A 27,307-nucleotide genomic window follows, 5' to 3' on the forward strand; every position below is an offset into this window, starting at 1 on the left:
ACACTTTGAGAACTTGCGATAATCACAATTAGACACTTAGACCGGTGTACTGTTTGCAGTTACAAAACAATATGAATGAGTGAATACAAATATTCATTTTCACATTTACGTAATCATCAATTATACAATATGAATCAACTCATTGGAATTCATCATACGAGAGAAAAAAACATTGTGTACGTATTTAACATATTTATTCATCAATCTCTAAAGTGCATACCATCAGTGCATACCGTCCAAACAATAAAGTTAATATGCTTATTCAATCAGACATATTGCCTTGCCTAAGCTGCAGTTATTCCTTCTCAGCACTGAATATTCTACTGCATTTCTTCCAATGTTACTCTTGAATGCATTTTTGCTTTTACCATAAACTTATAACACTACTGTCTTCCAATGGTGTCTCAGATAGTACTGTTTAAAGAACCTGCTTAAACGGTCTCAGAAAGATGTCAAGATAGCATTTTTAGTTTATTCCTGTCTCTGAGACATGACTAACCCCATGATAAGTGCCAGCACATGTGACCTGGTTACTTCCCTTGTATTTAGCTAACCATAGCAGAATAGACAATTTGTGTACCTACCGGTCAAAACTTCATAACTTACTAAAACATGCCATGATATATATATATATATATATATATATATATATATATATATATATATATATATATATATATATATATATATATATCGTGAAGACATGGAGGAAAGGAAAACCGCACTCCAAGCATGAGGTCAGCAGGCCCCAATAAAAAAATTACAAACTCAAATCCAATATACAGAACGAGTTTAATTCATGGTAAAAGAAGTATTAGGCAAAAAAAAGACACGGCAAAACAAAACAGGACGCCAGGGCAGTGTCCTGAACGACGCGTTTCGCGCTCCTCCGAGCGCTTGATCACGTATTTATATATATATAGAAGAACAGCAGAGGAGAAAAAACCGCACTCCAAACAAGAGGTACTGCAATCCCAACAAAAAGTAAAAAATAAACCAACTCGAATCTAAATAAAGAAAACGAGTTTAATGATGGTAAAAAATGGCAAAGCACACACAACAAACAAAGCAGGACACCAAGGCAGTGTCCTGAACGACGCGTTTTGCACTTCCCTGAGCACTTGATCACGTTAGGGGACCGGAAAAACAATCACCATACATATTACAGTGTAGTCCTTCTCCCATTTTGCCTATCTCCATAAGTAAGCACCTATTCCTGCGAATCCAGGGCGGCATATTGGACTAGAGTAAAGTCCCACATATACCCATAGAGAAAAAGGTAGGTAATAACAGTATAATACATTGCACATTGAAATAATTCAGGAAGCATGTTTAAAATGTCACAAAAATGTGAGGTAAGCATAATTGAGATGATATGAATGGCGCACTGTCAAAGGAAATTGGCAGTACATAGCTGCAACATAAAGTGCAAGTGCATTTCCATGTAAACATATCGACATAACAGCATAATATATATACACACATATAATCCACTTCAGCTAATCATGGGAGATTTAATAAAACAACAGCCGTGTTTGCACCATGTTGCACAGGCGTGTGGCAATTTTCCATTGTTTATACAAAAAGTACAATAGTTATAAACATGCAATTTACTCTCCAGTCACTTAATTTTACAATCCATCATCTCACTAATTCTTAAATTCAGGGCATTTTCAGGGCATCCAGAAACACTTTTTAGCTTGATATTGCAATTACATAAGTCACACATAGATCATTTTTATTTCAAAGAAATTGCTGAAATTCTGTCTAAAATTACATATTGCACAAGTCTGTAACTATAATCGTTCATCACTTGCTGAATAAAATCACCTATCCAATGTAAGTCTATGGCCACATCATTGACATTTATAATATTTAGTTTCACATCACAGCCTCTCATTTCTCTGTAAGCATGTGATTAGAGCCTCCTAGGCTGAATGTTTTCTAATGTCAGAGCAAAAGCCATTAGTCTCTTCGTACTTAAATGTAAAAAATGTTGATGGGTTGAGAGGTGTCTTCATCAGCCAGCAGACTTTTCACCTCTGCCCTGTAATGCCATTAGGCCATCCTGACATCTGGCATGTTGTCCTGTTATCTGAAGTTGACCACCATTTGGATCTTAAAACCTTCTATTTTCTTGTATTTTCCCCATTCAGGGCTGCTAGTCACTTTATTGCCGTTGTAAATAGCTGGTATGCAAGAGCTTCAAAGGAATTCCCTTTCCAGATCCAGAGGTCAACATGCTTGCTTTAGGGGAAGTCATTTGCAAATTCTGCTTAGTGACGCACGTATTGTCCTTGGCTGAAATAATCTCACATATTGCATTTTCTAACATCAGCCTTTATTCTTTGAAATACTGTGTATTTTGCTGACCATGGCTCACTTTGCTTTTGGATAAGTATATTTCTTCTGTGTTTTCACACAGCATTGGTTTTTAAATGACAGCTGAAAGTACATGGCTGTTTATTTCAGTCATTCATAAAATATATTTTTAATTATCTGCTTTTCATTTTTATACTGAAATGTGAGTCTGAGTTGTCATAGTGCACCGCATTTCAATGTGTGGCAGTTTCAGTGAAAATGCTTCATTTATCTCTCAGCCAGTAATGTGATGTGCCTTCCAATCTGCACTCTGATTACATTTTTTGCAGCTTTCTCTGGATTTCAACTGCAGAAAGACACACACTTTCCTTAATCTACTGTTCATTGTGTCATCTTCAGCATGACACATATGTTCATTCACCAGGCTCTTTCACTGTACTACGGTTTCTTTTAAGCTTGTCATTTTCTTTAGTGTGCCTGACCATTAGATGCAATGTCTCTCACAGCAGAGGCCTACTTGGCCTTTCAGTTCATGTCATGTGAGGCTGTCATTTAACACCTCATGCCCCCTTGGCTCTTTTCCCTTATGAGTCATGGAAAAGAACAGATTAGAGTGGGGTTTTCATCTGATATCTTTTTTCTGTGGGTGGGGGGTTGGAGCCTGTCCAGCTCATTTCCTTTCCTTAGGAAGTGGGTGCTCCGGCCTCGATTTCTGTTTTTCCTTAGATTTCAGGGTATGGTCATTGAACCCCTCCCTCTCCTTTCCTTCTCTGGGTCCTCCTCAGACTCCACTCTTGCCCCCAGGCTGGAAGTGAAAGAAGTTAGTCATTCTGGAGAAAGGTAGAAAGAGAGTTTAAGTATTTCATACACAACATATTTCTGCTGAATATTTACAAAGAATTAGCAAGAACTACAACAGCATACAATTATAACACCAGACAGTTATACCATTTTACAAAATCTTATTTATTTTCTGTCTCTTTACAATGAGCATTCATTAAATTACTCTTGGTATTTATATATATATATATCTCAGATTCCATCCAAGGTTTTTATTCTTCCTTTTCATTATTTATGTTTCCTCTGCTAGACCGTCATTTGACTCCTCAAATCAGTCGTAAAGCTTGTCTGGGATGACAGCTTTTCAACTGACTGATGTGGACCCATTTCTCCTCCATCTGTTTTCCTTCTAGGATGTGGATCTTGTATGCAACAGGTGATATTTTATCTACAAGCTCCCACGCCATGACGGAAGAAACTTCTGTTCCTTGGTCTGGTTCCTCTGAACATTGTATATGTAAACCCTGTCATCTACTTCATACTCTTTCTTGGTGGTCTTTAGATCAAAAAAGGCCTTCAATCCTTCAGCGGACTTTTCTAAATTTTGCCGAGCATAAGCAAAAGCGTGCTTGAGGTGCTTACTTAAATTTTCAATGTACTCATGAGTAGTAGATGCATTTATCAGGGTCTGCTCCTGAGTTCAATAGAGCAGATGCATTTTTGCGTCTGGTCATAAGCTCAAAAGGAGACATCTTTGTTCCAGAAGATAGTGTAGACCTAATAGCCATCAGGACAAGCGGTAATCGGATGTCCCAACTGGGTCCAGAGTCTGCCACAGACTTCTTTAAGATACCCACAATTGTCTTGTTGTATCTCTCAACTGCCCCACTTGAGGCCAGGTGGTGGGCAATATGGAGTTTTCTTTTTACCCCTAGAATCTTCCACATATTCGCCATTACCTCACTGGTAAAATGATTTCCTCAATCCTTTGTAGGAGGTCAAAACAAGAAAAGATGTGGTTGATCATTAGTGCAGCAGCTGTCTCTGCCTTACAATCGTGACTGGAAGACACTCTACCCACTTAGTGAAAAAGCATGTCACAGTCAACATGTACTTGTTTCCTCTAGAGGAGCAAGTCACTGGCCCAATGAAATTGACTTGCAAATGTGACCAAGACAGTGTCATTCCCCTTTTCTGCAGGGGAGCTCTGTGTGTGAGTGAACTGGGTTGGAATTGAGCACACACAAGAGACCCCTTTAGGTAAATGTCAAGGTCCTGCCCCATGTGTGGCCAGTAGGCAACCCAGCGCAATATTTCTAATGTTGTGTGAAACCCTCTATGACTGGCAGTGGCCACGTCATGGGCGTGGTTCAACATCAGGCTTCAGAATAAGGTATGTACCACCACTGGTCACAGCCAGGTAGGGCCCTCCGTATGAACAAACCATCTTGGATCTGGAACATCTTGGAAAACTTCATCGGCACCGGAGATCCTCTTTACTGGCATAATCCGATTCAGTTAGAGGGAAACTAATGGGGTCTTCAATGTGTTGATAACATTTCCCAATTATCAGGTCCTCTTTATGTGCAGTGATCAAACCTGCATCTGGGTAATCTTTACTCCACTGGACAGTTGAGAGTTCACTGTCAGCATGAGTTTGTGTCCTGGTGACAGCAGCAAATTTAATTTCCCTCAGCAGGGATTCTGTTTCCATGAAATACCACTACATAGCTCCAGTTTTAGCCAGGCCATTCACAGTCTTATATGGCCCCTCTATTTTGGAATTACCTCTTATTTTCTTCCAATAGATGGTCATCTCATTGAAGGTCACCAGATTATCAATTGACTGGGCAGTTTGGCATGCTTTTATGACTTATTGTTGGCACAAAGCATGCCTTGATTCTTCTAGTAAATCAGGTTCTCCACAAACCCGTTCCAGACATAATCTGCAGTGAGGATGGCTTGATACACGGCCATCAACTCTGCAACCTGACTACTTCGGGATCCTATTTTGTAACCAACACAGGGTTCCGGGGTATCATTCACCCAGGCATTCCCAATCCCAACCACTAGTTCTTTTTCCCTGCTTTTATCGTCATGGTAGGAGCACCCATCCACATAAAATGTGGGTATCCCCCGGCGTGTGTCTTTGTAGACCTTGTTTGGGAAAGTTAAGTACGCCTCCATGTTTTTGTTGTCATTAGGCCTTCATCCTCGAGACAGTTTTCTTGAACACAATCATGCATGTCCGCCAACCCTTGAGCTAGGGTACTCTTCTTGTTTTTGCCATATCTGACCTCCACAGGAAAGCCTTGCATTGACAGAATCCAGGAAGTAATTCTGGAATTACTTATGTTCTTATGTTCCCCGCGAGAATTCTGTCACTTTGTAAATATTGCAAGGGATGGCGAGGCATTGTGACAGCGATATGCTCCCCTGGATGATCATCACATTTTTCCTCCACAGAGGACAAAGTCTTTCTTGCATACAAGATGACTTTGTTGACCTTGACATGCTTTTGGTACAACACTGCTGTTAGGCAAGTTTCTGAGAACCCTGTCTCCAAGAAGAACTCCTTGTTCTTCATGGGGTAAGCCACACATGGAGCCTGGGAAAGGCTTCTTTTCAGTTGTTTAACTGCCTTGGCGTGTTGCTGACCTCACTCCCACTTGACTCAAGCCTTTAATAGAAGGACCAATGGTCAAGCAACCACTGCATAGTCTTCAATTAACTTTCGGCTATAATTAGCGAGTCTGAGGAGGCTTCTTAATTCTCACGGAGTATTAGGGTTTTTTTGATTTCAATAAGGCTTCCACCTTCTTTGCCTGGAGTAAGACCCTCAGGAGTAAGACCCTCAGGAGTGATCTCGTGCCCTAAGAACTCAGGTCTTATACCACTGTGCTTTCTGAAAGGACAGTTTTGCTCCGGCTTTCTGCAATTGGGTTAGAACATAAAGATCTTTGCTATATGTTACTCCACAGTTGCAGAAGTGTAGACAGGGTAGGGCCTGAGGGGGCAAGGCCCACCCAAAATATGTAAATGCCCACCAAGCAGCGCACTGTCACTGCAGTGGGCCCAACTACATTAGCTTCAGGCCCCACTTAATAGACAATCCTGGCTACCCCTCTGCACAGTTGTGCCCTTCATGAGAACATCATCTACAAGGCCAGATTTCACCTTTCACCCAAGTTGGGCATGGCCTTATGTAGAAAGATATTGAACTCCTTGCCGGAGTTGATGTATCCAAAGGGGTTTCGGGTCCACGTATATTGCTGACCAATGAAAGTAAAGGCAAGCTTGCACTGGTTTTACCTACTCACGGTTACTGTCCAGTAGCCATTGGTCAGTTCAATGGCGGTGACCATTGGAATTCTGCCAGCCCTTCATCGATGTAGGAATGTGGCCATCTTGACGTGTGGACCCGTTTGTTTAACTCCCTCTGGTCTGCACATAGTCTCCATTGGCCATTTGGTTTGCGTATCCCCTTACCAGGTTGTTGAAGGTACTGTGGAACAGACAGGTTATCCTACAGGATTTTAAAGTCTTAATAATCTCTGTCATTGATTCCATGGATGTGAGAGTTAACCAGTATCATTTAACAAATACAGGAGCCATCTCATGGTCTGTGGGTATGGTGGTTGGATGAATGGATGTGCATCCACATTCATATGAGTCCACTTAAAAGATATCTTGGAATTCCAGGAATACTTGTTTCAGCCTTTGATTTAGCTCCTCGGTCTCACTGACATCAGCAAGATTGAGCCTTTCCTCAACCATCTGCTTGAAACCTGGAAAGACCCTGGGCTTGACAATTTCAATGGTATCTTCTAGTTGGATGGAGAGATCTCTTTTGATGGTGTTGACCTGAGCAGGAGGTTCCAGGGATTCGAGGTAGTGGTGCTTCACTCTGAACACTACCTCCTCCATCCTGATGTCATAAATCACCTCTTCCACCTCGTAGGGGCCGGAATAGTACATGAAGCAATACCCCCCATGCCTAGTAAAAGTCTTTTCTGGAGGAATCCCATTACTGATGTCCAAACAATCGTTTGTGATTGGTCCCATGATTTAATGCCCACTCTTTATTTCCAGATGCGCAGTCCCTTCGACAGAAATATTATTCCCGTAAATGTTTTGGCGATGTCTTGGAAGTGTTGTGAGGGGAATTTGGTGTCCTTTGCCCCGTCCTTGGTTTAGTTGGTTAGAGGCCTTTTTGGACAGGAGGGTGGCTGAGGATCCAGTGGCCACCAGAGCTGATCATTCACACTGACCCTGCACCTTGACCGGCAAATAGAATCAGCCTTGTTTCTCTGCCAGGGTACAAAGAAAGTGTGAGTTATTTGCCAGTCAGTGGTCATTTTCTTAAGAATGAACTCTGACAATGTGTGATCTTGGGTGATTTTCTGTGTTGGAGATCAGGAATTTGTGAAGATAATGTTGCAACTAACAATGGTGGATTTGGGAAATCCTCTTTCTCCCACAATTCTTTTCTGTCCCCCTTTACCCAGAGGCAAGTCTTAGAACCTGTTTGGGGCAGGACACCTCAGTTTCTATTCCGTCTGGCTGATATTTTTGGGGTAGAAGAGTTTCTTGTTCTGGGTCGGTCTCTATACTTACTCTGTCCCACTAGGTGTCTTTTGAAATTCATTCTTCTTTGGAAGTGATCCCCCCATTTATGAAAGAGAAGGTTTGTTGACCTGAATCCTCTCTTCTCTTTCAAAGGGGATGGTCCTGAGTTCCTCTACAAAGTTCTCTTTGGGTTCTAACTTTTCTGGGATAGAAGATTCTCTTTCAAGCTGAGAGGTTTCTAGGGAATCTGTCTGGTGATAATGCAAGCTTCCTCTAGGGCTTGGCCTCTCCCCTTCCTCTGGAACATGTTGTTTGTCGGAAGTTTCCCACATCACCCCCCCAGACTTCAGCCCCGGTGTTGGGTAATTCTGCAAAGCAGCGTTAGGTTTAGGGTTGGACTGAGCCCTCAGCATGTGCCCCAAGTCATCGTCATTTGCTGGACCTATTGCTCCAGCTGTGAGACCTGTGAGACCTTTTTCTGGGTTGTAGGGAGGTCTTGAGTCATAGCTCTGCTGCTCCCGAAAAGGGTAACTGTCCCTTCTCCCAGAGTACATTGCGCACTGGAAATTTCCCCCATAATTTTCCATCCAGAATCTCCCTAATCATGGGTTCAGGGATCATTTGTGCTGGAATCAGGGAAAGTGTATATATACGTCAGGATTGGCTTGGTACCCTTGAATCTGGGGCTTACATAGGTGGCAGGGTCAGAGGGACCATTGTTCTGGGGACCTGCCTGACTACCATTCAATTGGGCCATGCTGGGAGGGCCCTTCTTCCTTACAGTTTGCTTGTTGACAGGAGAGTTACTTTTAGGGCCCCTATTTACAGGTCCAAGGGAGGGGTAGTTCTCACATGAGCCACCTCCGCAGCAGCAAGTGTGTTAGACGGTTTAGGGGTTCTGGGCTGTTTTTATTCTCATTGGGCTTCTGGACCTCATATATCCTAGTGTCTTGTTCAATTGCCCAATCCAGGGTCCTGTGTGCATGGAAATCACGCACCAGCTGAGTAATTTTGGATTTGGGGAGCACATGGAAATAGGTGGTTTTGAACTCCCTACTATGGGTGTTCACTCATCGGGAAGTCTGATGAAATACAACCTTTAGCTCCTGCTCAAACTCCCTAGGTGCCTGATCCTCCCCACATTTGCAAATTATATGCAGCCTTACGGGCCTCCTCTGGATTTTTGTGTGAGGAAAAATATTTTAAAATGGCTGCCTTATAGGTGGACCATTAATAATGATCCTGGTCCTCCAGGGCTGCAAAGAAACTGGAGCACTCAGGTGAGAATGTCCATTTCACAAATGCAATGCAATGCACATCATTTCTGATCTGAAATGATGCCATCATCTGCTCATAAAGTTCTAGGTGCTGCCATACTCAATACTTACCATTCTTATGGTATGGGATCAGGAAGCTCTTTATGGTCTTGATGATTTGTCTTATTGGGTCTTTAACAAAACCTTTGCTCTGTTTCCCTTTCTTTTTCTTCCTCTGCACCTGAGTTCATTCACCTTCTGGTTCTGAGCGGCTACTGGTACTACATTCCCTGTCTTCTAGGCATTTCATATCTCTATAAGACTGAGGATGTCTCCCAGAACCATTGGGTCTGGACTCCTCTTGCCTGTGCTGCAGTGAATTGTCATGGTAATTTCCCATGTAGTCACCTTTTGGCACAGAAAACAATACAGTTTCATCATCCCTATTTCCAGGGAGTCTGGCGAATTCCCCCTTCCCCTGAATGTACAATGTTTTTTAGAATGCCCTTCCTAGGCTGAGGGTCTGGATTTTCTCCTTCAGCCAAGCGGTTGAGGTGGTTTCTTTGTAGTCTCTTCTTCAGCCAATCTAACTCACTATTTCTCATCATAGGAGTTTTCATGGTCTGAAGTCCTTACAGTATTGCTTTTAGTCTCCCATGACACACTGGTCCAGCCCCCTTCCCTTCTGTATGGTAGAGGTGAATACTCATCAGGATCAGACAAGGACTGCCTTTCTGGATCAGTTGGGCTAAACTTGAGTAAGTATAACTGCCTCATGTTCTACTGTTCTTTATTGGTGGAATGCATGAGGTCAGTTCCCATTTGTACCTCGGAGGTTGCAAATTCCCCTGAAGGGAGAGGCGCTTCACCTTGATCAGTGGGCCTTTTCCCATATCCTGATTGGTCAGGGTGCCTCAGAGCCTGTTTGTATTTCCTAATTTGCTCATTTAATTTTTCATGCTTTACTTTCTTTGTCCAAATTTCCTTCTGGTACCCCAAGAGCTGAACTTTTAGCTATTGACACTGATGCTTGGCTGGCCTCAAGTGCGCTGCTTTTCCCCACCAATCTATTTCACACTGCCGGAACCTCTTCCTGGAGGGCTTCATTTTGCCTCTGAGCTTCTTCTAAAATGTGTACTTGCTCCCGGCGCTTCTCTGTGAGACTGTCTAAATCTTTCGCCTGAGAATCTCTATCACAGGCTGCCTGAAATAAGTCAGCTTCTGTGCACCTCAAACGCTGTAGAAGTTCTGTATTTTCTTGCCTCACTTTGGTGAGTTCCTGGTACCCAGGCTCCCCCTTTTCTATATCTGTCTTAAATTTGCTTGGAAGCCACTATTTAATCCAACAATGCACTAATATCAACAGTCTGATCATTCAATTTATCTTGAATGTGGTTTACAGTTTCTGCACACTCGTTATATGTGTCTTGGAATGCAGCAAACTCTGTTTCTCGGTCTGCACTGGCTTGCAAATAGGCATTGAACCCATTTTGCAGTTGTTCTATGACATTTTCATGTTTCACCTCCACAATTTGGCTCTGTTGCTCTCTCTCCTTCATTTGTTCACATGAGTGCTGAGCCTTTTTTAGGACCTCAGGTTGACTCAAGACACTGGTCTATTTTATTTGCAACCTCCCTTCAGCTAATTGCAAATAGAAATATAAATGATCCATTTCAGTCTGTTCCCCATGTGTAGTTTGGGTCATGTAAAATGCCTCTAAAGTGTTGTGTACCTTCCGCCCTTCAAGCCAAATGTCAGTTTCTACTGATGTAATCTCTTGAATAATTTTGGATTGCCACCTCCCTTCATCCACCTCTGTTCACTCTCCACAAATGAACAGCTTGGTGAGGAGATGTTTCCTGGCATCACCTTTTTCAGTGGCACTCATTTTAAAACTGGGCTTTTTGCAACCCTGTACCTTTCTACACAATAACAAAACCACCTCACGCTCTATTTCTGCGAGCTTCCCAGGATCAATGCCACATCAAATGGCAATACTACTCAATCTTAATTGTTCACCTGTACACCTCCCTGGAACTCAGGGTCAAGTCCTCACGGCACTTTAACAAAGCAAAAATGACTTTCCATCCACCTCAATGCAATTGCATGAGAAAGTACAGTCTGTCAGAATGCACTTGTCATGAGTTTAAAATAACCAGCCAAATCCTGGATGAGCCCCCAATTTATAACTGTTTATTGAGAAGTCACCCTCATCAAGGGAAGCACCCCACCAATCAAGGTGCCACACATCAAACTGTTTAATGGATTCTTGGTTCAGCCCTATTTCTGATGCATATCATGCCACTTGGATTCTTCTCCCTGTGCCACCAATGAGCCGAGAACTAGGCCGGTGTACAGAAAATGTATTTACATTCATTTGAATTATAGGTTATGGAGATCACACTAAAACTACACATGCCACCATCTCTGTGGCTCACAACTTCTTTTTACATAAATAAATCACACAAGTTGGTTTGCAAAACACAAATCATAAACATCACATAAATCAATGTACATATGCAGTGCTGTGCAATTTCAATTTCCCGGCATGCTTAAAATGGTTAGCAGTATGGTTTAGAGATGTGTACATATGCATAATGCAATAGTTTTTTCACCCAAAATGTTGCCTAGAAATAAACACTGGATTAAAATAATCAATCCTAAAAAGCAACTCTAAGACCACAAAAATAATCCTTTGCCTTGTATATGTCAGACCCTCAAATTCCTTATCCATTTAAACCTCTAGATCACTGTGAAACAAAATTTGTCGTTTGTCCAATGTAGTCCTCGGTTAGAACTCTTCAGAATAATCGATCCATTTTTATGAACATTAAATGACTGGGTCCCCAATTGTGACACAGGGATTTATAGATTATGCAGACAACAGGTTTTTGCTCAAATAAACCTTTTTGGCAAGAGCAAATGTTTATTTAACTTTTCATTTTTTGCCCAAATGATATTATTTGCAGATATTATTTCTTTTCTGGGAAATAATACTTCGAATAAGGAAACTTGATTTCCAATGAAGCAAAATTGGCAAAATATTGCCCTGTAAAAGTAATAGTGATAAAGTAACAGTGATACAACATAGCTCTGGGGTGAAAATGATGACAGGCACATTTCACCCAGGGAAAAATATAGGTGCATGATATGACCTCAGTATCACAACAGTGTGTGTTGGACAGTTAGGACTGCATGATCACCACAGTGCCGTATGTTTGCACTAGTTAATCAAGTTTGCACTAATTCTCACAACAACTTGGCAGAGTTCAAAGGAGGACACACTTTAACACTCTTTGGAATGTAACACTCAAATCGTGACGACTGAAAATGCATGTATATTGTTTCAGCAATTATCCAGAAACGGTTAAAGAAAGAGAAGAAAGCCAAGAGGAAATTGCAAGAAGCGCTGGAGTTTGAGACCAAGCGACGGGAGCAAGCAGAACAGGCACTGAATCAGGCAGCATCGACAGAAAGTCTCAGGGTCCTCAACGGTAAGACATTGTGGTGCCATTGTTTATTTCTCCATTAAGAATTACCATTCAATTATACAGCAGCCAAGCAAATATGGTGCTGCATAAAAAAAGCGTTTGCTAATTTGCGGAAGCGTGGGGTTATGGCACATTGTGGTTTCTTCAAGCGATTACAGTGAACACACATTAGAGGCAAAAAGTCTGTGCAGTTTACCTCAGTTATACGTTCATATATTCTACACATTGAGCCTTGAATCTGCAGTAAAGATTATGAAAAAGAAAGCAGTGCTTAAATTAAAGCATTAATCCTGTCACCTTGTCCCCCAAATAATCGAAATACGGCCTCTATGGTTCATGGATTTTCTATTCCAAATGGCGTTTTTCTCCCATGGCAATAGCGCACTGCTGGCCTCATAGACGCTGCTCCACATAAAAAAAAATATGATTATATTGTAATTCAGCGTGAGGGTAACAGGTTGTAAACCAGGATCTAGGACTCAAATCAATGCTGTCACTTTTCCCTCTCCTTCCCTTCAGATTCTCTGACCCCAGAGATAGAAACTGACCGCAACGGGGGCAGAACAGATGCTGAAAGGACAATACAAGGTAGGAGTCTGCGGCGGCCATAAATCTCGCTTTTGCTCTATGAGTTTTCCTCGCTTTTCGCCCTCTATTCAAGCATGGAACCTACCATCTGGGCTGCATCAAAACAAGTTCAGACAAGGTCGGGCTCATCAGGCTTGAATCTAGGGGGTGGAATTTGTTGGGCCCTGGTAGATTTTTGGCTAATTAACCGTGCCGTCGTTTTATTCATTGGACGCTCTGAAATTGGAATAATGACCTTTAAAAAAAAAAGTTGAGTTCAGGCTCGATCAGAGTATACGTGTGGTTTGTAATCACACACAAGAACAAATGTAAGGAGGGAAAACATAAACCCTGGATGGAAAACTACCGTATACAAAGTATACTTTGGGCCTGATTTATGAAGGCGTTTTTTCAATGAGAAACGCTTTCTAAATCAGGCCCTTTGTGTATGAACGCAATGCAGCATCTTATCATGAGTTGATAGGACGCACGTTTAATTTTGGCAGCACATGTTTCAAAAGTGTAGAGCGGTATCAGACCGTGCAGGTTAATAGAATGTATTGCATAACTCTGATGCATTGAAAAGATCTGGTTTAAAAAAACTTAGTTTAAAAAGTGCTGCGAAAGACTGCAGTGTACTCAATATAGCACACCGATCGGATTCCTGACGAGTCTGCATACACTGAAGACCACCCTCGGCCCTTAAGCACTCTTTCGATCCGGTCTCCGTTCCAGTTTTAGCCTTGCTATGAAAAGTAAAATAGAGTCATTGCAGCAGAAGCTTGCAGTTTGGCATGACAAATGATAGCATGGATCACAGTTAGATTATAACAAGGTCCAAGAAAATACCAGAGTGGTGGCCTCATATAAAACTAGAGGATGATAATGCAGGGACGGGATGCAGGTGCTCTCAGCACTACCGTATGAGCAGTGCTTTAAGTGGGGTAAGAAATTGAGGGGGTGCCCTCGTTTGGGGGCGTGGCATCCGCTGTGGGCGTGGCCTAAAAGTGCACAAATCATATTAGGGTGCGCAAACAAATATATAAATTTAGTAGAGCATTTATATATTTGTATGCGTACTAGTATGGTTTGTGTATTTTTCAAGCCTTCTTTTATAAACATAGCAATGTTACATATTTCTATGTTTATAAAAGGTGGCTTGAAAGTGTACAAACCATAGTAAGTTCCGCACACTTGTATGCTTACCTTACTATGGTTTGTGTACTTTTCAAGCCACCTTTTATAAACATAGACATGTGTAACATATTTCTATGTTCATAAAAGACGGCTTGAAACGTACAAGCCATCTTTTATAAATTTGTCCGTCGACAAAGCTTTATAAAAGATGCCTTGAATTGTGTACGTTTCAAGCCGTCTGTTATACACGTAGAAATATTTCTACGTTTATAAAACATGGCTTGAAACGTACACATTTCAAGGCATCTTTTATAAAGATTTGCCAAAGGAGACGGGCACCTCGGGCTCAGTGATCGCTGCTCTCAGCAGAGATCACAGAGCCCAAGGCGTCTTTCGGGTCATCAGGGAAGTTACAGTGACTGACAGAAGTGCCAGCCAGCCTCAGAGACGCTGTGGCTGGCTGGCACTTCTGTCCACTTGCCTAACGTTACACTGGCGGGCGCATCTCCCGTCGCGGCTGCGGCCGTGGCGGGATAATGCGTGCTGCAATGGCGTGGTGGGACGGGGGCCCCGGCAGGGCCCCGGCTCAGCCCCACTTTTTGGAGACTGGCGGGGCCCGGCCCCGGCAGGCCCCGGCCCACGTAAAGCACTGCGTATGAGGTATAACGTGTGTGGTATAAGTGCCCTTTGGATGTAAATATATGCCCTGAAAAGAAGTCTAGTTTCAGTATGTAAGCACCCATATGTGTCTGTATGTGGGTGGGGGGTGGGGGGGCTGTGGGGGTAGTAAGTCATGCGCCTACCCCAAGTTCCAGGGACAAACACTTTTTTGTGGCATACATCGGGGGACTCGTTTCGGGTGTGGGATGGACACTGAACAAGTTAATACAGTATAAAAAACGACTTCCTCGTTTATGCTTCAGTTAGCTCCATCCAACTGAGAGTCTAGAGCCCTACTGAGTTTAATATATACATTTCAGACAACAAATTGTAATCAGTACTTTGAACGGGTCGGTCTCAACCGGCCCTCAGTACCTGCACTTCTCGTTTTTGACACTACTGCGTACCTTGGGCCAGATTACAGAAACTTTGCACCAGTGCAAGTGCAAAGTTGAACAGTATTAGCACTAGGGCAAAGACTACCCTATTTTTTAAAACAATGGAACATATTTGAAATCCATTGCACCATGTCAAGTGCTGTGTGGCATGGTATGGGCAACAGGGTACAAATTGACAGTGAAAAAAGATACATTTTCAATGCGTTTTTCCATTCTGTATTAGCAGTAGGGCAAACTTTGTCTTGTTGAAATAATGCAGTGAAAAAGTATCTTTTTTGCACGAGGTCAATTTTTGCCCTGGTGCTTACTCTGCCAAACTGCACTCGTCATGGTGCTATAGTTTTCTAATGTGTCCCAGTGTTTTTAAAAATAGCGTAAACCAAACTTTGCCCTAGTGTTAATACCGTGTAACTTTGCACTTGCAATGGTGCAACGTTTCTGTAATTTGGCCCCTAGAATTCTCCAAGCAGAAGGACAGTAGCAGCCCCTCAACTATAGGGGAGATGAAAATGAACACATTTCATTTAACTGCAACATGATGAATTAAAAGTTCTGCCCACTTCCTCGTCTCCTCACCGCTCCCGCCACCCTCAGTAACCTTTGAACACCTCAATACTAGTGCCACAACAGGGCAAAAGAAGTCTTTGATTGTTGACTGTATTTCACAGAAGGCCACGTTAGGCTGGCAGAATCAAATGTAAAGTTAATGCCTATGTGTAAACCATTATACTGAGACTTTTGGAATCACTGAGATTTTTTAGCGTGTCATGCTGCCAAAGTCAAGGCTCACAAAAACTAACACAAAACAGAACCGGTTTTGTGTACTTTGCAAATCAACTCTATACGATTATGTTCTTAAAGGCCAAAACCTACATATGTGTATGAGCTAGAGTGCATTAGATATGTACTCAAGTGCCTAAACTTCCCGGTGGATTTAAATCCCAGCTTCATTGCTTAACCAAAGTGTGTGATACTGAGCACATGTGTCACCTCACTGTGCCTTATCTGCAAACATTGGGAGTTGGCGAAGCTCAGCAATCTTTGAACTTCGCAATACTGCTGCCACAACAGGGCAAAAGAAGTCTGTGATTGTTGAGCGTATTTCACAGACGTCCACGTTAGGCTGGCAGAATCAAATGTAAAGTTAATGCCTATGTGTAAACCATTATACTGAGACTATTATTACAATCACTGAGATGTTTTAGTGTGTCATGCTGCCACGGTCAAGGCTCAGAAAAACGAACACAAAACAGAACCTGTGGATGAAGGAACCACTCCAAAGGCAGTTAATTATGCTTTGGGGTATTAAGCTACTGCCCACAACATCACATCTCCCCATCACCAGGCCTCTGACCCAGCAAGCTCGCATCATGTGCACGTTCACCTTTCCAAAATAATGGGAGCATTGCCCCTATTCAGTTGCACACTTCCCCTCTTGCAGGTATATGTTGCTGTTCTCCTTTCTTGGCAAAAAGGCACACCCTAGTTACAACAAACTGACACTTGCGTGTCAATTACACTGTATATGATGAGGGTCCTACGTTACTTGGGAATATACATACATATATGATTTTCTGAGACTACACGAACCAACACAGGTTCGATCCCCGGGTCTGCGCTTAGAAACCTCTGGGTATTTAAGCGCTTTATAAATACTCAACTAAGACAGAAAAAACAATTACGCACCTAAAAAAAACTAAAAAAAAACTGTAACAGCGCCTTGATGCCCGCAGGCTGTGTGAGCACTTTAAAAAAAATGCTAAATAAAAAAACTGCATAGTCATACAAGTGATGTAAAACAAATACAATGAAACACCAGAGCAAGGACGTTTTAATGTTACAAAGGGCGGAACAGGGTGGTTGAATGTAGTTGGGCTAAACGTAAGGAAACGGCCATCTCATGAATGCTGAAGGTTTGCATGCGGATATAACAGTTTATTTTCCCTAAACTGTGGCCTGCAGTCCGATGACTGGACCTTTCCTAATGGGCCGTCTTTCCCTTAGGCCAATGCTTGGTTTTCGGCTGACCTCGATGCCTTGTTGGCTTTGAAGCTTTTTTTTTTTTTTTTGGGCCCACATAGCTTCAGTGCCCTTCGATTTCACCTTTCGAAAAATGTGTACAAATGTAGTTGAACATCTGAAGATAGCTTTTGGAACTGGAGAGGCGGCGTGGAAATGTGAGCAAGACATTTCCAATGCTGTAGCATTTCAATAGAAAATAAATTATCGGGGATGTCAGGCACAGGCGGAGCGGGACACGCGGAATCCATAACATTTTCCCCAAGTTCAAAGGGCGAGCCCATAACTCCTGCAATTGATTGTCTCTGTGCTGTTCTTTATGGCGCGGGGACGGGTCTTTTACCTCGCGACTGTAATAGATCCGCGGATAGAGGGGGAGCCTGCGGCCGCCATAGTGCTCACATGGCGGATAGTCCGTAATGGCTGCCTGCATAGATTTGAATGAATTACACCGCTGTTGGCCTGTTCCCAACTCTAATTCAGATGGCGCTGCGCCTCACTATTCTACACCACCCATTCAGACACACGGATTCATTAATGGGATGCTATTGTAACTCTTTTATTTTCAGCAGCCTCGTAAATTAAAATCTCGAGCTTCCCGGAGTTGATAAATGGCCGCCCTTGCGCATGCGCTTGCTTCGCCATCTCGAAAACCGTAGCCACCAACGTGACTGGGGCAACGAAATGGAAGGTGCGTTGCTCGAGGAACGTGTTTTTCCGTTTTGGGTATGTGTTTCTTTATGGGCGGTAGATAACATAAAATGCCCTTGCAGCCTATGCCTTTACCGAGAATACGCTGACCTTCTCTCACAGAAACCGAACAATAATACACGCATTTTCTAATCCTTGGCACATTATCCTACCTTTGGCAGCCTATTAAGTCTAACTTAATCAATTAAAGCTAGCATTGATTAAGAAAAACAAAGGCCACATTGATTGCGGATGCAGAGTTTAACATAGTTTGTTTCTTGATGTGTGAAGACGTAGATTAGCTACACCTTTCCATTTGTGGGTAAAAAGATAAATTACCCTCGGAAATTACCCTAAGAATCGTGAGTTTCATCCCTTTACTATTTCCTGTGTCTGGTGCATATGTTCTGACCTTTATGGCCTACTTCGTTTTTCATAATCTGCCCCTCCCCACATCTCCCTTTCAGCTACTCTATGGGCCAAATTCATAGAAAAAGCGCTAAGTTCCCGCAAACTACCTAGCGCCAAAACAACATTGCACCGACGAGCGCATTTGAAAAGTTTTGCGCTCCCCTCAGATTCATGGATTCTGAAGCACAAAGTAACAGAGCAAACAACGAGTAGCACACAAATACCCACAACACGCCCCCATGCAAACAAAAACTAGCACCAACAAACAACCTCTGCGCCTGCCTTTGCACCACCATCCAGCACTCTGGCGAAACAGCGAAACGTCCCCTGTAACTCAAGGCAGCACCCAGAGGAAACTGCAGACCATCCCGCAAAACTCAATGCAGCACCCAAACTATGTACCATAACCCCAAACTTCAAGCAGTACCCAAACTATGTACCATAACCCCTAACTTCAAGCAGTACCCAAACTATTTACCGTCACCCCTAAATTCAAGCGGCACCCAAACTACATACTGTTACCCCTAAATTCAAGCAGCACCCAAACTACATACTGTCACCTCTAAGTTTAAGAGGTATCCCACGGAAACTGCAGCTCGTCACCCCTAAGGCATAGCAGACTCCACAAGTCCTGACACCTTCCACTACCCCCACTCACCTTGGCCCACTATCCCAGGTTGCCTCCTCAAGTGCTCACACCTCCTGCCACCCCAACTCACTGTCACCACCCACGGCAGACTCTGCCCCCTCAAGTGATCACAACACACACACCTCTACCACCAACCCCAGGCAGCTCCTTCAAGTTCACACACCACCCACCACTCCTACACCCATTACCCCAGACTGCCCCTGCGAGTTTGCACCCCTACCAGTCCAATGTCGAAGAAAAACATACCTCAAGTCCTCTGGCCTGCCTCCAACATGAAGTACACCTTCCACATGTTCTACTCCAACATGAACATCTGGGAGCACTGCTGTTGAATCCATGTCCGTGGCTCCTTACAGGACTCCCTGGTACATCACACTCAATTGCACATCAACATGACAGCATAATGTAGCACTAGCTACACTTTGACCCCTCCATTTACTTGTGACATAGTAATGCAATGGAATGCAATTTTGCATATAATTTTGCACATGTGCCATTGCAATAGCCTAAAAGCGCTGCAGGTTAATGCCCTTGGGGGACCTAAAAAGCAGTGTACGAGGACAGAACGTCGTGTCCCTCAATATCCTCCTCCTCCTTCCATGTACTGCAGCTGCATTCATTGTGGAACTACAACTGTGAAATGGTTTGCATTGCGCGCTTATAAATGTATCCTTTGTGCTTTTTACGTGTGTCACGTATCATGTGACAGTGAGATCACAAGGTTTGAATGTGCCTTTTCACTCTGGAATGTTGTGGTTAGTAATCCATGAATTGGGTTATATTTGCGCTTGACTGTGCACGTTATTTTTTAGCGTGGCGCGTCCCGCAACATGTCCACGTTATTCCTTTTTATCTTCCTCATTTTGCACAAGCAATGGGGAATAAGCACGTTCTGCCCACTATTTGTTTCTTTGCGCTGGCTCTTCCCACACTTTGCGTAGTATGTCTCGCAAAGCTCTCATCACCACTCAAAGTAGGAAAGGACCAGTGCAAAGTGAGTGCAGACCCACGCAAAGTCGATCCATGAATCAGCAAAATTATATTTGTACACCGCAAAGCACACTTTCTTGGCACAAAGTGCATTTGCAGCGTGATACAAATTCAGGCCCTATGTTAATCTCTCACCACATATTTAATTTCTTGGTTTAAACTTCTCAGTCTTTGCTTCTCCACAAATCAATTCAGTTTAATCGCTCCTGCCAATCTGCATGCTTTCTTCCGAAGTGTATATGCGTGTGCGTGCTTGTTTGTGTGTGCATGGGTGTGTGTGCAGAATCCATAGAAATGACCAGGAAAAATAACCAAATGGGATATTTATTCCAATTTCAGCTGAATGAAAATTACGAACAGCTGAAAATTTCGAATAAATATCCCATTCGGTTTGATTATAGTGAACCAGGGTTGTGGGGTTGTCCCCCCCGACCCAAACAATAAATGTTAAAAAAAGGATCCTGCGGCGCCAGTTCCCATGCACGTAAGTGAAGGGAACCAGCTTCGCAGAGGGACTGAATCAGCGACACACAGCGAAATGTGCAGCCAAAAGGTAAGTAAGGAGGTGAGGGGAGGGTTGCGGGTACCAGAAATGCCTGGGGGAGAGAAAAACGAAAGTCATTTTCGTTCAAATGACTTCCGATTTTTTTTTCTCCCTCACACATTTCTTATTCGATTGATTCATGGACAACCTTTGTGTGTGTGGGGGAGGGGTTTCAGTTCTGCACATTTGACAGTGTTTGACCTGCCCCCCACTGGTGACCCCACTCTTTATTTGCCAAACCAAAGGAGACATAATTCCCATGCATGGGTCTGCACGATTAGGATTGCTAACAAGCACTAGTGGAGGCATCTCTAAGCCCCTGAGCCATGCATAGGCAAACCATCATCACCTGAATCTTGCATAATAGCCTAGCATGTGAGCACATTATGACTGGTAAATAAGCCAGGGGATAGAAAAAGTATGATTGCTAAGTAAAACAGTAGTCACAATCAAAATAAGGAGGTTTCGATTACGTTCTCCTTTGCATGAGAGCTACTGGTATTAGTTTGCAGCCAAAGCTCTGTTCTACACTATGGGGAATCATATGGGATGACTCTGAGACAACGCTTTATAGACATAGCTCATTATATAAGTGCATACCTCCCACATGGTGTTAGTACGCAAGTCCCAAGTTAAGACTGTTCGATAAATTGAGTAGAATTGGATTGGGGAATGATAACAGTTATAATGAACTTCTTAGAAGTGCAAGGAATCCAGAGTGAAATGCTATATGACGCCCCTGCCCCGCTTTCTGATTATTACACAAGTGGTCTATTGCAAAATAAATGCTTCCTTTGTTAAATTAGGACTCTGTCAAGATTACTGATCCGCCCGGTGGTAATCCCAGCATTTCTACAATTACAGATTGCATCGGCAGCATGACAGTAATGATCTTGGTCAATACTGCAATTGTAAAGACTGGTACTGGTGAAAAATAACATCAGCTAAAGAAATACATGAAGATACAAATGTACCACTAACAGTAAACGCATACTGCGATCCATAGCATCTGCCATTTTAAATAAAAGACAATGGGATGGTTCCAGACGCACTCACCATTCCGCCATCATGACCTGGCTGTTTAGGGATCTGCCACCTGAGCCTTACTCCTTGGAGTGGGCTATTTTTTCATCCCTTTTTAGATCATCTCTCTGGACAGAACTTATATCTGATGCCATTTTCCAGCGTTTTCTGGATGGAGTTTATTGTGTATTCTGCATTGGTAATTATGCATTAACTACTGGTGGCAATTGTACATCGAGTAATAGCATGATAGAGGTAACTTTAGCACCCTGCTTTATTTTCTCTTTCTGTTTAAGGCAGTTTTTCAGCCTCATTGATAATTACCACTTACGGCCAAAAGTAGTCTTTCAAAAATTGGGCCTTGTGGGTTTCACAAAAATGGAGTGCATATAGAACTATACACGGGTAGCTATCAACTAAGAGGACAAGTTCCACCAAAGGGTTCTGTATGACATCTGATAGACAACAAGAGTGAAGCTTGACTTATCTATATTGTCATGAGGAACCCTAATGTAGAAAATACTCTGCAGTTGAATGCTAAAAATGTGTAAATGTTATGTTGCCTATGCCCTGCGACACCCATTTTAATGCTGTCTGCTTTCCTTATGGGAAAGCTTTGCAGGGGTCGGAGAGAGGAGGCGTGAGTACACTTTGTATATATATTAAAATTGAAACTCCCCCATGCAATGAAAGAAAAAGTGAATGACATTCTGTCACCCACTTCCTTTTTTTGTCCCCCAAAACAATGAATACATAGCATCCTATCACCCACCTCCACCATACTTTCAAAAGCCACCCCTTCACCCCTGGCTTGGCTTCCTGCTAGTGTTCGAGCCACGGGTCTGACAGTTTTTGAGAGCCATGGCTCTTGAGCCGTCATAGGCACTGAATGTGACTGTATCACAGCCACTGATGCAGATTGATGTGCTGAGGCAGTGGGCTTTTTCTTATTCCCTTGGATCTAAGAAGACAGAGGGGAGACACAGAATGTTTTGTATCCCTTGTTGCGATATCCTGGCAGCTGATTATGAATTCCATAATCCTCTTCTGTGACATCACAGTAGGACATTTATTTAATCAATAAGCCCCAAGCCGGGCGGCCTTACTGCGTCAGGTAATGCCACGGTGCCCGTAGTTACAGGCCTGAGTGAGGCAAGGGCCTTAACTAAGCTTCCCCTCTACCCCCGGCTCGGGGCTTATTGCTATTAGTATTACGGGTGCACTACCCGATATACTAATAGTGCAGGCAAAGGCGGCGGGACGGTAACAAAGGAGCATATCTTCATTTACGAAGCAGCGCTGCGGTAGCCGGAAGTTACAGTTTACTTGTATAGGCTGGATTGTTGCCTTTGTTAGAGGTCCAGCTAGTCAACGGCGGCCATGTTGGTTGAGTGGCCACTTTATGTATGTAGCATAGAATTATATGGAAGTAGTAATTAAACACATGCTTAGGAACAATAAAGTTGCAGCAGAAATAAAAAAAATAAAGTATTCAATAGATTGTTAACATTGTGCATTTATATCAGAAGGAATAAAAGGGTAGCTTTACAAAATTGGGGAAGTTAGAGTAATACAATAAAGAGCAAATGATCCACCTTTTTTAAAAAAAATGGGATCATTGGTGCATCACACATTTAAAAAAAGCAACTTTAAATGATCTGGGATTGGCCTGGTGATCACTACGGAGAAGCCAATACATGGCGTAAAATACTGCTCTGTGGATTAGCACTCGGCGTGTGAGGCGGCGATCCGATCAAGAAGCGATTAAACACTGCGTGGCGAAAATGGAGTCAGCTGGAGCAGCGAGAGAATCTCCAAAAGCGGAAGAGGAAAGAACGTTGTGACATGCTGCGCATAAACTCGCCATGGTAAGGGATTCACAGGCTCGTAATGCCCGCATTTTAGCCATTCAGCGCATTTTTACAAACTGAAAATAGCTTGCAGCGTATTAATTAAACAAATAGTTGATGATGGCTTTCAATGAAAACCATGCACATCAATTGCTTCTTCTAAAGAAGGCTGTGTTAGTTGTGTTTTAGACATATTTATTCAGAGTAGCAAGACATTTATTATCAGTATCATTTCATTACAGTTGAAGCACGTGTAGAGGAGCAGGTGGACACATCATCCCTAGCTCCTGCCCCCTCACCTCTCTCATATTGGAACAGTAGGAGAAGAGCCCTATGTGGAACACCAGGTATTGTCTCACTACCCCTTCGAGTGTATGAGAGATGATATGCACTGAGACAACTGTATGAAATGTGCCCTCGCACTGAAAGAGTAGAGGGATGTCTGCACACATTTTGGACATCGAAGAGCTATAAGTGAAATTAGACACAGGCAGAGTGACGTCATGAAAGAAAGACACAAAGACACGCTGAAACGATATGCAAGTACTTAAAGGATAAAAATGTAAATGGAGTGCTAAGAGAAACATGTAATGATATACAAATAATTCATTTGCACCAACAAAATAAGTCAGAAGAGATTAAGTGAATGTATGTACGCAGGAACGCAAGGTAGCTGAGACATATAGAAGCTTTCTGCAGAAGAAAACAACGTAGTTAAGGCGGCTATTAGAAAAAGATGGCCCTCACACTCGTGTTGAAATTAATGAAGCTCCCTAAAGACAGACAAAGGCTGCAGAATCAGAAGATGCAGGAAAAAAAGCTTTGTGTGAGGAACACAGAGGAGTTTATTGGCCTGGGATCAAGGATGGCACTTCAAGGAATAACTGAAAGACACAAAGGGAGTCAAGAGGATAGCCCACGTACGTAAGACATATTTCTCTTACATTAAGCAAAGAAGAAAACATCTACAAGTGCCAAATATTGAACAAAGATGCAAAAAGCATATGCCAGGTGGAGTGAGCAAGTCTCCAGAAGCCAAGCAGAGTAATGACACTCAGCTTAAGTAAATCAAATAGCACTAAATAAAAGAACAAAATGGACTCCTCACACATGACCCTGAAGTCGAAAATAAGGGCTATTCATAAAGTTCCAGAGGAAGATAATGGTGTACCTTCACTCCCTTGAATGTCGCAGAACTAAGATCAGTCTGCAAGGTCAACTATAGAGAAGAAGCCTTGTTTGCGGTGTGACCGATGAGAGATGATGGACTAATTGGGCAAGTGGGTAGTAGTCTGACATTGCTCTCTGCACCTAACAAGCCTAAAGTCCAAGGTTGAGAGAGAATGCCAACCAATCAGAGGGTCTATGTAGCAACATGCTATACAGTGTTGCAGAGGCCAACCCACTGCTGTTTTTCTGCTATAATCCGTATTATACTTATTTAGAGGTGGTTCAAGGCTTCCCTATTAGATAGGGGGCCTCCAGTGATATTAATAATACCAATTTGACATATAAGTATATATGTTCCCTTAACCAATCCCTCCCTTCAATAGATTTTACAATTTGCCACGTGGGATGATGTCATCAATGAAGCCTTTGTGTAATCAAAATAAGTGTGAGTGTGTGGACTACACTTTGTTGTGTGCCAGATTGCCCTACTTTATTCGAGCTGACAATAAAGTAGTACTTTTTCATATTCTTTGAGTCTTTCTGGTTATTTGGGTGCAAGATTTTTATTGGTAATTCCATCTAGGATATGAGATGCTTCAAGGTGCTAGAGCACACACAAATAATTATTTGACCAATACCTGTGTAATAGAAGACATTTTAAAACAGTGTCTATTGGATAGAAGTGAAAAAAAAAACATTGAATGTGCTGCAATCCTGTGAACCTGCTTATGATACCAATGTTTTTTCCGCAGAAAGTTACATGTTAACCTAATGTTGCATGGTACCATAAATAAAACAATCTATTACATTTTATTTTGGTAAATGACCAACAAAATGCTCCACATTGAATTCTTCATTAACTGTGCTTAGCGATGGCAACCTAAGTAATTTAACATGTTTCTAGATTGAGTCGAGTCTCTCACATTTCTCTCAGTTTTGCGGTGGGATTGGAAAAAATATATTTGCCCTCATGCATAAAATGGTACATAAGATAACTGATGGGGTTAATGTATTTGCTGCCCACACTATTGTGTACTGCACTGGCATATTCATAATACATACATTATTATATATGAAAATATATTGTTCCTTTGTCTAGAGCAACTCATTAGTGTTTATTTGACCACATTTGGTGTTAGGCAGAGTGCAGTAAAATAGGCAGACTTGGTATTGGTGCAAATTCGAATCAACTAAAAAAGGACCTGGGGATTTTTATATAACAGAGGACAGGACTGTGCCCCTTAAAAAACAACAATATTTTCAAAAGACCTGTCACCTCTTTAAACTATCATCCATAGTATCGAGGGCCCCTATTTCAGAGACCAACCCACTGCAAGGACTGCCACTATCACGCAAACAGAAAGACACTTTACTCATATGTATGAAAATTACCACACTAAAAGTCCGTTTTATAGATATAGACTCTAAAATACTTTTATTAATACATTTTTAATATAAAATACATTTATAAAACCAACAAAAAGAGCAACAAGTTCATTTAATCATTATTAAACACATAGTGATTTTTTTTTGTGAAACACCTACTCTTCATACATATTTAGAAAGGTGACTCAACACCACTTTAAACTTAACAATCCCAAACATAAAATCAACTGTGTTGGAGCCCTCCCCATAGGCCTAAAAAATAAATGACATACATGAAAAAGCCTAACAAAAACATTCACTTTAAAAAAACAAATGAAATAATGCCCATCAGAGGGATGACCATCTAAAAAATGACGCGTAACACTTCAAACTAGCACTTAGTCTTATTCAATCAATACGTGTGTCTAGTGTACTCGATTTTCATAAGCTCGATTGAACATTTCTTAACACCAAGTACAAAGTTATCAGTAGATAAATACTACTGTCATAATTAATATCACAGTGACAATAATCCGTGCAAATGGTGCAAATTCGACCATATTTTCTGAAATATTAATTGACATGTAAATTCAGTGAACATTCTGGTAACTCATTGTGTGTATATGTTACCACATTCAACCATACTCTAAATGAGGCCTTTTAAACACAACAAACACCTCCCATGATATAGAGGTTGAACTACCCTCCTCGTCTGGCATCTGGACAAAACAGGAATAACAATTGACACAGCATTTTCTCTATAGTTATGAGTCCCATTAGAAAATATTCTGCAACACACATATATATATAGACATGTCCAGATCATTGACTGACAAGTCTTAGCACCAATTCACTATGTTGCTGGATTGGAGTAAAAGTTATCACTCAACCCAACACATATTTTGAGGCTTACCAGTGCCCTTCTACACTCTCAGCTTTGGAGCATTTGACATACTCCACCAATGGGCTTCAACTAATTGACCATATGGGATTCTGTTATGTCCTAATAGAGCCCTGCCTTTTACTTGGCCGAGGAATCGAAGATAGCTGAACTATATCTTGCCTAATTTTAATCTGTGGCACATGAGCCGACAAATATATATTTCAGCCTCTCATCTACCCAATATATGTTAAATATCATAATAATCACACAATTTCATATAGCACTTGGTGCACCATTCATCCCTTCTCTAGGTTTTGTAATAGTATTGATCACCGGTATTCAAGTTATTGACCCCAGAAGAATGAAGAATGGAGGGATGAGTCTGCCGCATTCAAACTTGTTAAGTGCAGGCTGGCCCCATGTCTGAGGTGAGATGGACATGCATTTGACCATAAAGGTATCACCACACTCTCAAGACTGGGCAGCCCTGTGCTAACATTTTAGCATTGATATGTAATTTAAACCAATATTT

General features: G+C 42.1%; 1 protein-coding gene across 6 annotated transcripts in view; it reads left to right on the forward strand.

The window, feature by feature from the left end:
• Window positions 1–27,307, forward strand: part of DACH1 (dachshund family transcription factor 1) — a 642,674-nt gene that overhangs the window by 561,846 nt on the left and 53,521 nt on the right. For all 6 annotated transcript variants that reach the window (XM_069639021.1, XM_069639020.1, XM_069639017.1 and 3 more), the window contains 2 exons: window positions 12,279–12,422; window positions 12,939–13,007. In XM_069639021.1, coding sequence (XP_069495122.1) covers window positions 12,279–12,422; window positions 12,939–13,007 — 213 coding nt within the window. The remainder of the gene's footprint in view (window positions 1–12,278; window positions 12,423–12,938; window positions 13,008–27,307) is intronic.

Source organism: Ambystoma mexicanum, chromosome 7q (assembly GCF_040938575.1).
Source record: "Ambystoma mexicanum isolate Mex_15411 chromosome 7q, UKY_AmexF1_1, whole genome shotgun sequence".
Lineage (NCBI taxonomy): Eukaryota > Metazoa > Chordata > Amphibia > Caudata > Ambystomatidae > Ambystoma > Ambystoma mexicanum.